Source organism: Phalaenopsis equestris, unplaced genomic scaffold (assembly GCF_001263595.1).
Source record: "Phalaenopsis equestris unplaced genomic scaffold, ASM126359v1 Scaffold000002, whole genome shotgun sequence".
In the NCBI taxonomy this organism is placed as follows: Eukaryota; Viridiplantae; Streptophyta; class Magnoliopsida; order Asparagales; family Orchidaceae; genus Phalaenopsis; species Phalaenopsis equestris.
In genome coordinates this window covers 78824054-78839949 of record NW_018164444.1, presented here as the reverse complement: position 1 = coordinate 78839949, position 15896 = coordinate 78824054, and the positions used below count along the sequence as shown (strand labels likewise).

The 15896-nt window shown below is 34.5% G+C and overlaps 1 protein-coding gene across 1 annotated transcript in view; it reads left to right on the top strand.

Annotated features, from left to right (window-relative positions):
* The window catches only part of LOC110023833 (WD repeat-containing protein 48), a 79499-nt gene that overhangs the window by 35674 nt on the left and 27929 nt on the right, over positions 1 to 15896 (top strand). The window contains exons 14-15 of the mRNA XM_020723446.1: positions 5114 to 5152; positions 5248 to 5376. Coding sequence (XP_020579105.1) covers positions 5114 to 5152; positions 5248 to 5376 — 168 coding nt within the window. The remainder of the gene's footprint in view (positions 1 to 5113; positions 5153 to 5247; positions 5377 to 15896) is intronic.

The following is a 15896-nucleotide window of genomic DNA, read 5'->3' as shown; positions in this document are numbered from 1 at the left end:
ATGTATATATAATACCAAGTAAAATTGAATATAGCGAGCCACAAACCAATTTCAAGTTGATTTCGTGTCGAAACGGATTTAAATAGCTTAATTTTAGATGGATTGAACTGATTTTGAGCTAAAATGGATACCAGTAACTCAATTTGAGCCAGCTCGTTTCAATTTCAAGCCAGATTGAGCTCGATTCAATTTCGAGCCGGCTCTGCTCGAAATCAAATATAACGAGCCACAAGACAATTTTACGCCTCACTAAATCTATTTGAGCCGATCCTAGCTCGGCTTGAAATCAGATCGTTGACAGCCTTACTCTTGGGTTGATTTGATCAAGCACAATGAAAATTTTCTTTCTATTCCTTCAACTCATTCCTAAAATTAGGGGTATTCTTATTACCGCTTGCATTTCGATTTGAAAATCTATTACTTCTCTCAATATTGTGATTCTTGTTTGGTTTTTTCTTTGAGAAAAATTTCTATCGAAGTCTCTTTTCTTAAAAAAAGGATTATGTACTAGTTCTGTCATGTAAAAAAAAGCTTGGTATATGATTTTCAATCTTCTCCGGATGTATTACCCTCTTTATATTTTTTTTAGCATATGCTTTTATGTTAAATGCATTCAATGTTAACTTTTAAATGAATAATCTCCTTTACCAGAGCTTTGTTTTTTGCTAATTTATTTTTGAACTTTGAGGTTATTTTGTTTTTTTGTTTTCATATTGGTACCGGAAGAGGAACCCCAAACAACAAAATAAACACAATATTCTTGCCGAGTTTAAAAAGCTTACAAACACACAGTTGAAAAACAGGAAATACCGACAAATGAACACAAATAATAAAAGATATCCGCAGGAGACGACGAAAACAGAGATTGTGAGGTGTTGGTGGTATGAGAGGGCTGCGGTGGCAACAACAACAAGAGAGTGTTGGGTGGTTGGAGGAGTGTTGGACAACCGTAGGGAAGAACAGGAGGGCTGCGATGGGTGGGAGGAGTGTTGGATAGCCGTGAGGTAGAGCAGGAGGGGAAGAGCAGGCGTGCTGCAGGGGTTTGAGGAGTGCTAGACAACTGCGGCGGAAGAGCAGGAGGGGCTGCGGTGGCTGGATGAGGGCAGGCCGGTGATTGGCAACGAGAAGGAGCGGTGGTGGCTGAAATGATGGAATGACAACAGGAACACGAATGTACGGTAAGATAAATGCCTCCTCGGGTTTGAGCTACAACCGGAGCTCCACTCGAACCCTTGAAGACGATCACCTCTAGGAGGGATATCTGAAGTACTTCCTTGCTTTTGGATACATCCCTCGAAGGGGAAAGCAGGACGCCGGTGGTTGTTTAAACAAAACGCTGAATTTTTAAGCAAGAAAAGACCTCCCTTATGCGAAACAACCCCTATATATAAGAGAGATTAGGACTTATGTTAGACAATGTTTTTAATTAAGAAATAAAATATAATATGCAAATGTTTTAAAATAAGGAAGATAATAAAAATAATAAGATTTCGTTATTAAGAGAATGTTTATAATAGGAAAATTTCAGAATAGATAGACTAATAATAATAATAGAAATTCAGAATTGGCAATTGCTAGTAAGGAAAGATGGGAAAAGGAAAGAGGAAATAAGTGGTTTCTTCTTGAGGACCGGCTGGTTCCTCTCCAAAGCTCCGCTTCAGTTGCCCGGGGTTGGGGGAGTTTCAACCTCATTTGTCGAAGCTTTTGGATCCTCAGGTATGGTGTCAGATCTACGACATTGAACGTGGATGACATGTTGGAGTCTCCTGGTAGGTCAATCTTGTAGGCGTTGTCGTTCCAAAACACACTTTGGTAGTATAAGTTTTCATCCCTCTTTGATACGCCCTGAGCTGGAACTGTAGGTAGATGGGTATTCTCACCACTAAGGAATTGAGCCATTCAAACGGTAAACTGCTTCTTCCATTCCTCCCAATCGGCTGAGTGCAAATGAGGAACCGGTATGGAAGGTGAGATCAATAGTGAGCTTAAATTTGTGGCAGGCTGCACCTCACTAGAACCTCTTCAGGAGAGACCTTTTTACTGATACGACTTGGATCCCATTGAATAATTTTCATCCCATCAAGCTCCTAGGTCCCCATTACAAAATTGGGATTCATCTCTTCTTTCAGAACATCTGGCGATGAGTACGATGTTGGATTGAAAATGACCTATGAATAATCTCCCGTAATATTTTCGACATGGCAGAAAATGACCCCATTTTTGGAATGTTGGACCTACCCCCATAAGGGTAACACAGGAAGGGGTCTATACATTTGAAAAATGTACAATGCTCTAATTTGTGGTGGTCCTGTATCAGCGGTCGACTCCTCAAACTCATGCCCATTTTTGATATCTCAAGCTAGTCCTGCTGATGTTCCTCTCACCGTTTGTGAAACAGTTGCTCGAGGTACCACCACTTCATCCTCTGCATGAATGCTTGTTACATCAAGGTTACGGCCTTTCCGAACGACTACTATTACCCCAGTCAGAATCTCATCTCGGGGTCAACTAGAATTGGCTGCGTCTCTTCCTTGTTGGCTGACAATTATGGATTCTCTTTGAAATATGCATCTTTATTCTGGATTATCATTTATCTTTTCAACTGGAAGTTGGTTCTCGTTTTTTTCCTCACCAACAGTGCCTGCGGTGTCATTACCTAACTTTTTGATGACGCTCTTGTTGATCACTCCCTTGGTTGTGCATTCTGCTTCAACATGTCCAAAGTTGCGACATTTGCAACATTTTGTGGCTGTGACAGTTTTGTAGATTGGCTTCGCTGGCTAGTAGCAAGGGAGGTCGTTTGGTGATAAGGTCTCTCCACTTCAGAAGCTAGAGTCTGTGACTTTTGACGGTTGTAAGTTGGTAGGAACTGACTTTGTGTTTCCTGTTTCATCTTTATATCTTCTCGTTTCCCTCTTCGACCTTTCAGATCACGATCGAGTGCAGTCTTCAATTGAGTTTCATCTTCTATGTCCGTAATCCACTGTAGAAGTTGACGGTTCTCTTGCCGTATCTCCTCCCAGGAAGACTCGGGCATGTATCTCAATGGTGGCATGGTTAGGGTCTAGGAATTGGAATGAAAAATACTTTAGTAGAGGTGAAAGAGGGTAAAAAATAATTGGGTCAAGGTTGCTGATTTTAAAAATCAGCGAGGGGAATTAGGCTTAGGAACATGTGGTAGTGGAACGAGTATTGGGTGGTAGGAAGGAAATTTTGTTGGTTATGGCGAACGTTAGGAAACCTTATGTTAGGACTAGGGTTGGGTTGGAGGAGGCAGCCTAAACCACAAAAGAAACACAATTTATTGCTAAATTGAAAGAGCTTACAAAAACACTTGGAAAGCAGGAAATACTGACAAACAAACACAAAGAATAAAATATATTCGCAGGAGAAGACACAGTCGGAGACTGTAAGGGGGTGGTATAAGAGGTTTGCGGTGGCAGCAACAATAGGAGAAGGATGCGATGGTCGAAGGAGTGCTGGGCAGCCATGGGGAAGAGTAGGAGGGCTGCAATGGGTGGGAGGAATGCTGGACAGCTGCGGGGGAAGGCCAGGCGGGCTGTGGGGGTTGGAGTAGTGTTGTATAGCTGCGGGGGAAGAGTAGGAGGGGCTGCGGTGGCTGGATGAGGGCAGGCTGGTGATTGGCAGCGGGAAGGAAGGAGCAACGGTGGCTGGAATGATGGAACAACAGAAGGAAAATGGACCTACAATAAGATAAATGCCTTGGACCCTTCTAGATGGTTTCTACCTAGGACGAGGAACAACTAGAGCACATCCTTGCCTTCAGATACATCCCTCGAAGGGGGAAACAGGACCCCGGTGGCTGTCCAAACAAAATGCTGTGTTCTTAAGCAACAAATGACCTTTTCCCCTAAGCAAAACAACCCCTATATATAAGAGGGTTTAGGACTTATTTGAGACAATACTTTTAATTAATAAATGTAATATAATAAGCAATGTTTTATAATAAGGAATAAAATAAATTTGTTAGAATTCATAATTTAGGTAATGTTTATGATAGAAAGAATTTAGAATAGGTAAAGACTAATAAAAATAATAGAAATTCAGAATTGGAAGTGCTGGGAAGGAAAGATGGGAAAAGGAAAGAGGGAATAGGAGGAAAGGAAAGATGGGAAAGGAAGAAGAGGGAAGGCGGGGTCGCTACCCTCCCCTCTTGAGGACCGGTTGGTTCCTCTCTAAAGCCCTGCGTGACATACTTTTTCAAAATGGTTGAAATAAATAATTTTAAGCATGATAGTAACCTTTAGAGTTATTGTTCATAAGATTTTCTAGATTTGTTAGGCTTGTTCATTTTAGTTTTAGATTTTTGTGGCATGTAATTTAGTCTTTTTTAATTCATTAAATCTAGATCAATTTGGTACTACTGTAAACTTGACCGTCTCTTTGGATAAAACTTGGTGGAAGAAATCTTTTCATTAGTCTTTTTTAGGATCAATCTCACGATTTAATGCAAATTCAAAATGATGAGTTAACTGTAAAAATTACTAAATTTCTAAATTCCCTTATGAGAAGTTTCTCTTCACCAGTTTCCATCATAAGAAGTGACAAATTGGCAGTTGAACCAAATTAGATCAAATTTGGTGAATTGAGAGAGTGAGTTGAACATTTGAAAATATTTAGGACCAAAACATACAATAGCCTGGGTACATTTTGGTTTTTTTTTCACCACCTTTATAACTCGAATATTTATATGATATACATTTTTTTGACTTGCATGTTTGATCATCGTTAACTGGAAAGTTGATGTTCTCAAACATGGTATTTGGCCATTGTACTTGTTCAATTTTAACTGGCTTAATTTAATTTTAGCCATGAACGTCTCAGCTGTTCATATGCATGAAATTAGAAACCTTCAAATTGTAGAACTAAACTTGTTTGAGTCAATAAGCTTGACAAAACTAGTTGTGTTCGCTTGTAAAAGACCTCTTGCAATACATGTGCAAGCAGGAAAAATCCTTTTTTTCCTCTGACTTGGGATATTTAATTGGTTGAACACGCTCAAGTGCATATATGTTAACTTGCGAGCTAGATTTCATTATTACGTTTGTTTTGCTTACTTGTCTTTACTAATTCTGGATAAATATTCCTGTAGATTTCGTTCGAGGATAAAAAAAAGGAGCTGTTTGAAATGGTATTACATTTGAAAATTGATTAGGATTAGCTTCGTATTTTTATTTTTCCTCAATCTGTTTAGAATTTCTCCTTTTGGATTTCTATACAGGTGAGCATTCCGCTTGGCTTACTGTGGATACGCGGCTTGGTAGCTTGTCAATCCACTTGGATACTCCTCAATGTTTTTCCGCAGAGATGTATGCTGCTGACTTGAATATTCCTGGAGCACCTGAAGATTTAAAGGTAATTGCATTTTGTATTTTAGTTTTAGCACATTTTGCTTACGGAATAATTATCTACTATGGAGAAAGCACTTAGTGGGTGGGTTGAATTGGGTGTGCAATGAGACATTTTTGACTTCATTCAAAATTCTTCAAATTCAAACCTTTAAAATTAAACAGGATAGTAATGTGGAAAATAAATATACAAGGAAGTGTATAATATTTTGATAGATAAGACTAGATGCGAGAAAGTGTTGTAGCTTGTAGACTTTAAAATAAGTAGATTAGCACACCACATGAGCTAAGATCATATATGTTAAACACCAAAGCCGTATAAGTCCAAACATATGTTTTTTTGAATAAGATATGTAGGGCTATAAACGAGCGAGCTCAGGATCGGCTCGTGTTTGGCTCGTTCAATATAAACTCGTGTTCGAAATCAGCTTATGTTCGAAATGACCCGTGAAGGGAGTGTTCATGTTCGGCTCGAATAATATTTTCTGGCTCGAGTTCGGCTCGAAATTGGAGGAATCGGAAGAAGGAAAGTGACTCGAAAGAGGAAAAGGAAGAGGAAGAAAAAGAGCAAACCCTAAGCTATCGCGGTCGAGGGGATTTTTCAGAATAACCAAGCAAGAATACTGAGCAATCGAGCCAAGACTTCCTATCGAAGGAGAAGTAGAAGTAGAGATTAGATGACAAACACAGACGACAAACCCTAAGCTGTCGCGGCTGAGGGGATTTTGAGAGAAGTAGAGTTGCAAGAGGGAGACTCGGAGAGGCAGCCGAACGCGAGAGGTTTCTAGACAGGAATGGGGAGGCCGGTTAGGGTTTTTTTCGTTATATTATATATATAGTACATAGATATATGTATATGTATGTATGTACATAGATATATGTATATGTATGTATGTACATAGATATATGTATATGTATGTATGTACATAGATATATGTATATGTATGTATGTACATAGATATATGTATATGTATGTATGTACATAGATATATGTATATGTATGTATGTACATAGATATATGTATATGTATGTATGTACATAGATATATGTATATGTATGTATGTACATAGATATATGTATATGTATGTATGTACATAGATATATGTATATGTATGTATGTACATACATATATGTATATGTATGTATGTACATACATATATGTATATGTATGTATGTACATACATATATGTATATGTATGTATAGATATGTACATACATATAGATATATACATACATGTACATGTATGTACATACATGTACATGGATATGTACATGTATGTACATACATACATATGTACATGTATGTACATACATATATATATGACAGTATATATATATGAGAGTATATATATGAGAGTATATATGACAAGGTATTTGCAAACAACGAGCCAAATTGACAGCCTTGAATATATGAGAGTAGAAAATGGGAGCTTGTGATTAAATTTGTTTTTTTTATTTTGTGTAACAGAAAAGGTGAAAAATTTTACATAAACATATAAAGAAATTTCAAGATATAAATATGAAAATCAGTTTTGTAACGGAGGATTGGAGGTTGCAACTTCAAGTTCAATTTTTTAATCCTTGAGGAGGCGGAGAGATTTTTTTAGATAGTTTTAGTTTAGCGTAAGGATGGACTTAATCTTCACAAAGTTCCACTCAAATGATAATCAAAATTACAATAAAGCATAAGAGATTGAATGCCATAAGATATTAAGCAGAAAAAAGAGCTCCTTTAAGTATCTGCTTTTGATCGTTCATTGCTGAATGCTTAAAGAAAATTGCTTTTCAAAACTCATAAATGATTTTGCAAGGAAATTTTTTAAGTTGATTGATCCATTCATTTTATATTAATTATATGAGGTATTTACAGCACTCAAAACCTCAAAAAAATATTCTAAAACTTATTAGGAATCTCTAAAGGATTCTGTCACACTACAGCTGAACCCCCCTAAGGTCAAACCTATGTGTAGCAGAGGATGACGACTCAATCAGACTCAAATTCCACCAAGGCTTGTCTTGGTTTGCACAAATTAGGACCAAGGGGGCAGATGATTAATCTAACTCAACCTTCACCCAGAGATATTTATGTTTCGTAATCTCAATCATCAATTCATATCAGTCTTTACAGAAAAGCATGTGGAAATCATTTTCAAACCATATACAGAGCTACTATAAAATTACATATAAAACGTTCACACTACAAAAGTTGTCAAATAATCATTTTGCAAAAATTATTTTACCCAACTAATTTCCCATTTGCTCCTTTTTCCTCCCTGGAAAGCACAAGGTAATATAAGATACATTACAAGCACAGTGAGATAATTAATTAAAAATAAAGATTCGATGGACATGGAAGGAACATGCATGCTAGTTAGCAGCTAGTATGAGTAACACGGGGAATAATAACATGCCTGTCTATATAATAGTACAGGAGACATTAAATGTAATAAATGATGCAGTGGTCAATACAAAACGAACTGCCGCTGACATTGTTTTCAATCGTTGCAATATACAATATTATGTATGCGTTTACTTTTACTTTCTTTTTCTAACGAGTTTTTTGTCTTAATAATGCCACATTATATTTACATATGCTTTTAACTTTTTTCATTTTCTCGGATTGTCATCCAACTGATTAGCTACAATAAAAATCATTGATAAAGGTTTGTCTTCCTCCACCGACATTGTTTTCAATCATTGGAATATACAATATTATGTAAGCTTTTACTTTCACTTTCCTTTTCTAATGAGTTTTTTGTCTCAATAATGCCACCTTGTATTTACATAGGCCCTAACTTATTTCATTTCCTCGGATTTTCATCCAACTGATTAGCTACAATAAAATTCATTGATGAAGGTTGATCGTCCCAAACATAACACTTATCATTGACCTCCTAATATAAAATATCCTCTCCAATCTCAATGGCAAGTGTCAGGAATTGACCTACTAATAGAAAATATCCGTTCCAATCTCAATGGGAAGTGTCAGGAATTGAATCTTTGACCTCCTAATAGAAAATTTTCGCTCCAATCTCAATGGGAAGTATCAGGAATTGAGTCATTTACCTATTCAATCTCATGTTATTAAAATTTTTGCCTTGCACAGGTCATCAATATGTCTTCTTATCACCACACTCATGATTTTCTTTTGATCATTTACATATAATGATTATTTTTATATGCAATTTTTATTTGTGTATGTATCTGCAAGCAAATCATTTAATTTAATTTGAACAAGAATATAATGAGATCCGTAAAATTAACATTTTATATTTCAGTTTGCTTTTATATAAAATATATAGGTACGCAATGGTACGAAAGAATTTCTAAATGCCACTTATTGGTGCCAATTATACAATAAATGAATATGTCAATCAACATTAGTAATTAATGATCCTAAAGATCACTTTTATTTTTAATTTAGCACTTGATTATAGCACCTGGGTTGCCGGGTTAACCCTATGATGAGTCTCTTCGGGTTCGTCTCGAGCTCTTCACCTAGTTTATGCAGGCTGTAAATTACAATTTTCCCAAAATTTTGGAAAATTTTTAAATTAAACTTAATGTAGCATCACGAAGCTTAATTTCATTTCTACCTCAATTTGGTCTCTCCTCATTCAAACACTTAAAAGGTTCCCCCAATTTTGAACACACCTGGTCAAGTGCTATTCCTCGCTTCTACTTGGGGCAAATGCTATTCCCCGCTTCAACTTATTTAAATGAAAGAGTCTAAATCAAATTCTTACATCAAATATCAATTTTATTGCCTGAAATCTTCCTTCCGTTTCTTTTCTTTCTCTTCCTATCCTTATTTTCCTTTCTGGATTTTCCCTTGCTGCACCAACCCAAGAGCAGTGAGCTCTCAGTCCTCAGCTGTCTCACCCAAACGTGAGTCCCAAAGAAGGAGCTATGGGAGAAGGGTACTGGGAGAAAGTAAATGTATTATATATATAGATTATAATCTTAATTTATTTTAAATCCCTACCATCTGTTCCATCCGCCCATTGCATGTAGCAGAATGTGGGGTTAGGGAATTATTACAATATCATGGATTAGATTAGTCAGTGATTATGATTTATTTAATTAATTTAATTAAATCAATTATATTATATAATGCTATATATATTAATTTGATTGATACAAAATGTGAAATTTTATTATATTGTTGGGGTGAGTTTCGAGGACTCCAAAACAAAAAAAAAAGGTATTTTTAAATATTAAGTGCTTGTTTGGGATTAATTTTATTTTTATTTTTGTTTTGAAAAACATGTTTGTTTAGTTTATTTTTTTATTTCTAAAATAAATTAACATATTTCTAGAAACAATTTTGAGTGTTTGTAAAAACAACTATACTTTCATCGAATAACCAAACATATTCTAATTCAAATCAAAACATATATAAAATAAAATAAAAATAAAAAAAATTAGAAAATAAAAGATAGCAGTGATGCCAAATGGCCCCCAAGTAGAATTTACTTAGTTTGGTTAAAGCTGGGTATCACATACTCCTTCAAAAGCTTCTTCCAAGGGTTGATCAAAACAGCTTCAATGAGTAATTTAGCTGTTTCTATGAAGGTTTTTTGAATTGAAATAGACATCCCTATTTATTGAGCTTTTTGCATGTTTTCATCATTTTTTTTATGCATTGAGCTTGTTTGCTGTATGTACATCATTTGAAATCTCTTCTGGCTGTCTTTTTTGAGTGTGACTCTTTATGCTCCTCTGAAGAGGAGAGTTTTGAATCAGGATGTTTTACATGGACAACCTTTATGATTAGCGTCAAACATTCAGTGGTTTTATTAGCAATTATAACTTATATTCATTCCTTTCGAATGATGACTACTTATTTAGAGGATCTGCCCTTACAATGTTAAATAACTTTTAATCTAACTAGAAGATCAACATTTCACACTTTTTAACAAATATTTTAAGGATTCCCTGTGTCTGCACTATAATTATACTTCCTCATCGGTCTTTTAGTAGACTGGAGCATTCATTGTTGATTCATACTGTTCTTGCGTGTAGCTATGGTCTTAGTTTTGATCTCATAGATCTTGACCACAGTAGATTGTGGAATGCGTTTGATTTATCATACCCTTTTTTACGTGTTGAATGAACATGTCGATGTCACTTTAGGAACCATGAAGTTCAATAACTAGGGGATCAACATTGTCTTGTTCATATATGTTGAATTTTTTTGTTGTCTTGCAGAGGTCCTGTGGAAGTAGATGGCCAAAATTTTCTCCTGTTCAAGACGGTGCTGACTAATTGTGACTACATGAGGATATTTCTTTCGTTCCAATGATGTTTGGAATGAATGTCTTGTTATTCGTTCATTGGATTTGTGTTGCTGATCTTGGTTCTAATCTAACACTAAATTAAGAGACTATTTTTATGATCCATGCTAAGAAAAAATGTTGTAGTAATTAGTTGCAAAGAAAGGAGAATAAAAATGCAGTTGTAGCGTTGAAAACCACATACGAGAAGACTTGGTAGATTGAAAGAGATCTGTAACAATGGAGGTTGGAAATTCTAGCCTTCTGGGCAATGCAACATTGAAGGCTGCAACATAAGCAATACTAAGAAGAATGCCCATTACTCTGATATCATGAAAAGATCTGGAGAAAATTGTTTGTGTTAGTCATTTCATTATTTGTGATGTTTTTATATGTTTAAGAAAACCTCTGGTAGAAATTATACAACAATTAGTTGATGAAAAATAAATATTAAATTATTTATAGTTAGGATAGTTCATAGATTGGTGAGGTGATAATAATAATTGCACTGATTATTGAGGTGGCATGAACTGAGTAAGAAAAGTGAAGAATTGCTGGGCTCTCGTTGGAATATTGATGGAAGTGGATATGGAATTGTTTGAGATTGCTTTTTCAATAAAAATCACTGTTCAATCGGATGAAATCAACTTCCATCAAGTGAGAGAAAACTTGCAGAGCGTCAAAGTTATCTATCAGTTGAATGAAAAGAATTACCATGAGTGGTTTCAATTTGCGAGAACACATTTAAAGAGTAAATGAAGTCTTAATCATCTTCTCAAGGCTAGGCTGAGGAAAGGTGATCCAATGCTTTAAGCGTGGCATGGAGCTGACTCTTTGATCAAGCCCTGTATATGGGATTCAATGGATTCATCCATTAGTGATATCTATTTGTTTTTTATTGCTGTAAAAGAGATATTGGATTCCATCTTCAGCACCTATTCAACATCTCATCATGCTGCTTAAGTGCGTGAAGTTAAATTGTTGACTGTTGGAATTAATTGGGGAAGAAATGATTGAATATGCTATTTTTTTTAGAAGTTTATGTAAAGAGCCGAGTCACTGTTTGGTACTTGAGATGTAGTGGCTAAAAGATGTGGTCACTTTAAATGCATATATATTTTTAAATATTTATTTGAATTTCTTGTTAGATTAAATTTCAAATATGAGCGAGTCAAGGTTTAGACTTTCAAAAGAAGGGTTACCTTTGGAAGAAGCAATCTCTTTGTTCCAAGGCAACAGAAGAAGTTGTTTTTTGCTCGAACCTAAAATCGTGTGAGTCATGATGAAAATATTGGTGATAGCCTGATGACGGATGGAAGAATAATGAAAGACAATTTTAATGATAGCCTTATGACGAACGGAAGAATAAAGAAAAGCAATTTTAGCAATAAGAATCAATTAATATCGCAGTCAAAGTTCAAAAAGGATTTCCTCATTTGCCCATGAAGGTCACTTCATGAAGATGCACCCAGAAAGGAAAATGAATGTCTAGAGGAAAAGAAAAAAGACAAATTATGGTTGAGGAGGGAGATGAAAATATCGAGTTAGTATGCATTATAGAATTTGATTCTAGTGAGGATTAAGTTCTCAAATCTATGTTTTCATTTTCACATGTGCTCAACTAATGGATGTGAAGGCAATGTTTTTTCTTGGAGATCTGGAAAAATAATATAAATGAAGCAACCTTATGGTTTCATTGACTTTCGAGTTAAAATTCAGATAAGCCTTCTTAGAAAGTCTTTTTAAGCAATTTTCACAAATGTGGTACATGAAGTTTGATAATTTTATGCTGGAAATTACTTTGAAAAGAAATAATTATGATTCTTATATTTTTTTAATGTAGCCTTAAAAATGGTTTAATTTATTTTCTATGTTGATGATATGCTTATTGTTAGTGAAAGCTTATTAGAAATATCAAAGGTTAGCATTGCTTAAAGCTAACTTTAAAATGAAAATCATGGGCCTTAAATATAAGAACTTTAGGATGAAGATATAGAGAAGCAAATATTTTAAGGAGCTACTTTTTTGTCAAACTATTTACTTAAATGTGTGATGATTCGGTCCAAAAGACTAGATTACTAAGGCGTAAACTGACTGTCGGATGTAGGAAATTATCTAAACTTTTTCATTTTATAAATTTAATCCAAATACATAAGAGCTATTCTATCTCATAAATTTTTAATTTTCAAACAAATTATACATATTTAAAATTTTTCCAACTGATAGAAAATAAGAATTTGAATGCAATATATATCAGTTTGAGCTCCATAGCGGTATACACATATTTTTTAGAATCCATATATTCTATAGCATGTTTTCTTGAATAAATTTAGCAGTTAAAAGTGTGAGCTAAATTGCTCAACGGGTAAAATATTTTTAAATTACTATAATTCTCACTTTTAAAATATTTTCTAAAAATATGGCAAGCAATTTAAACTCCATGAGCAGTAAAAAGAAAACAGTAAAGAAATCAATTTTCTGGTTAGTTTTATTCATTTCATTTATAATATATTTCAGTCGTAAACACTGTCTCATTTTATATTAGAAGTATACGTTTAACATTTTCTAAAACCCACCTAAAAAGTAGACAACCATTTCCATTTTTAATTCTATTTAACGTGCACGAGTATATTGTATCTTCTGCCGTTATCATCTTGGGGTGGCTCCACTTATGCATACCTTTGTTATGTTTTTTTTTTTCTTTTATTTAACATTTAAAAACCTGAAATTTTGCATTTTAAAAGAGATATTGATGGCAGTAAAAATAGTTGCAATTGCTTTCATAAAAAGAATTATTGCAAAATAAAAACATATTTGTCCATCTGCAGTCGATCGCCTTTTCCTCAAAAGCGACTAATTTTTAGGTGTACCTATAGTAAAAATTTAGATTTGGTCAGCTAATATTCATTTGTCTTTCTTTCATATTAATTCTCACTATTCATATTTTTATTAGATATAATTCTCTTATAGTTTCTCTTCTTAATTGGCCATTTCTGAAATATTGAACTAAGGATTTTAACAACATAACTTTCTTATGGTATTGCTATTTCATAAATTAATATTAATATATTTCACTATATAAAATTTTAATACATAAAGTTTCCAATTCATGATTCGGTGGCTTTTCTAAACATATATTGGAATATTTGTGATAGGAGCAACTAAATTAAGCTTCTAAACTTAGGGTTGTTACATTTTTAACTTAGCTTAGCACTAAACAACATTTAATCATTGAAATTGTTTTTGTACATAAAATTCCTTCCCATGAAGCACAATTCTTTTTTACTATTTTTTAGATGCCACACAAAGGCCCTATAAGAAATTTAACATAATTTAATTAATTTCAGTTTTAAATTTGATGAAGTTTCTTCAAATTCTTTAGAATTTTTAAAGAATAAAAATTACATAGTATTGGTTTAAAATCTTTAGCTAAACACACAAATTCTTTTCTTTCTTCTCATTAAAATGCCTTGTCTTTGTGTCTAAGGCATACTGGGGTGGAAGGTTCTGCAAGTATGCGGGAGGTGCCACTCGGTAGAACATCTCACACCGTGCTAGGGCTCGTCCGAGCGTCTTAAGCTTGCAAGATAGACTTTCACATGAGCTTCACTTGACGTCAAGAGTATTGAGGGCTCAGTCGAGTTCCCCTATAGGCCGCACAACCTCTCTCAAACGTGGAAATGTGTGGTTTTCCCTTCTTTGTGCGGGCTTCGATTTCCCCCCTTCTTGTTATCAGCGATACACTTACTTGACTGGGCGTAACACCCATGTCGAAGGGCTCCAGCGAGTTGCTCGAGCTTATTTCGAGCATGAAAAGTTTTCAAACCACTCGAAAAAGCCGCTCGGGTTGTTCACGTGCAAATAAGCTCACACTTAACCACTTTCTTTATTTTCTTTGATTAAGGCACGATTTCCTCCCGCTTATGGCACCTACTCTCTCTCTCACTCTCGCGCGCACACACACACACACAAACACACACACACACACACATGCTGGGTTCTAATGAGAGGAAAGGAGGGGATAAGCCCTTGTATAGTTTTCCATGAGTGTTGTAATAGGTGAATTTATTTTTTTTTTAAATTAAGTTAATACAAATTAAGTGTTGATTATTATATTCTCCCCTTATAAAAATTTCGTCATCGAAATGTAAAGAATATAATTCAACCTTAATTGAATAAATGTAGATGACATTTTCTCAAAAATGGTTCTTTTTTCCATATGACATCTCTTTCTATTCCTTGCTTTCATAATATATGAATTTTTTTTTTCTTTTTTTAATTTCTGAGTTGCTTCACATCACAGCCTATAATTCTTTCTGATTCTTCTATAGAGGTCAGATCGGGTTGAATGTCTATGAGATCTGTGACAAACTTATTAGCCTCATCAACAATATATTTTTCGTAGTAAGGAGATATGAAATACATTATATATCTCATACATATGTGTTGGTCCCTAAACCCTAAACCCTAAACAAGACTATAAATAACTTTCCCAATCTTCTCCTTGATCTCATATGGACTAACATATCATGGGCTGAATTTTCTAGATTTTTCAAATTGTTTAACACCTTTCATGGGACTAATTTTCAAAAAAACAATTTCTTCTATCTCAAATTCCACTAGTTGGTGATGAGCATCATAATATTTTTTCTGTCATTCGTGAACTGCCATTATCTATCATTAATCAACCTAATTTTCTTAGTGATTTAATCCACTAACTCATTACCAGTTTCTGCCCAACAAAGTGATGGTTTATATTTTCTTTAATATAGAGCTTTTTAAAAAGATATACCCATATTGGTCAAGAAACCATTATTTTAGGCATTTTTATCAGGGTAAATGTATTTCTCAATTTCTACCAAAATCTAGTACACCAAGTTAAAGCAGTTCTTCTAATGTTTGAATCATTCTGTCTGATTCACCGTTTGTTTGAGAATGAAAAGCTATACTAAACGTTAGTTATATACTCAAAACCTCTTGAACTTTTCTCCATAATCTAGATGTGATTCTTTTGTCCCCATCTGAAACAATTGAATTTAGGTTTTCATGTAGTCGTACGATTTCATTTACATAAGTTCCAACCAACTTTTCAACATAATGCATCTGTTTGATAGACATGAAATGTGCAGATTTGGTCGGACGATCAATAATCACCTATATAGCTTCACAACCATGCTTTGATCGAGATAACCCAATTACAAAATCCATAATAATTTTTTCCCATTTCTATTATGGGATGTACAATGGTTGC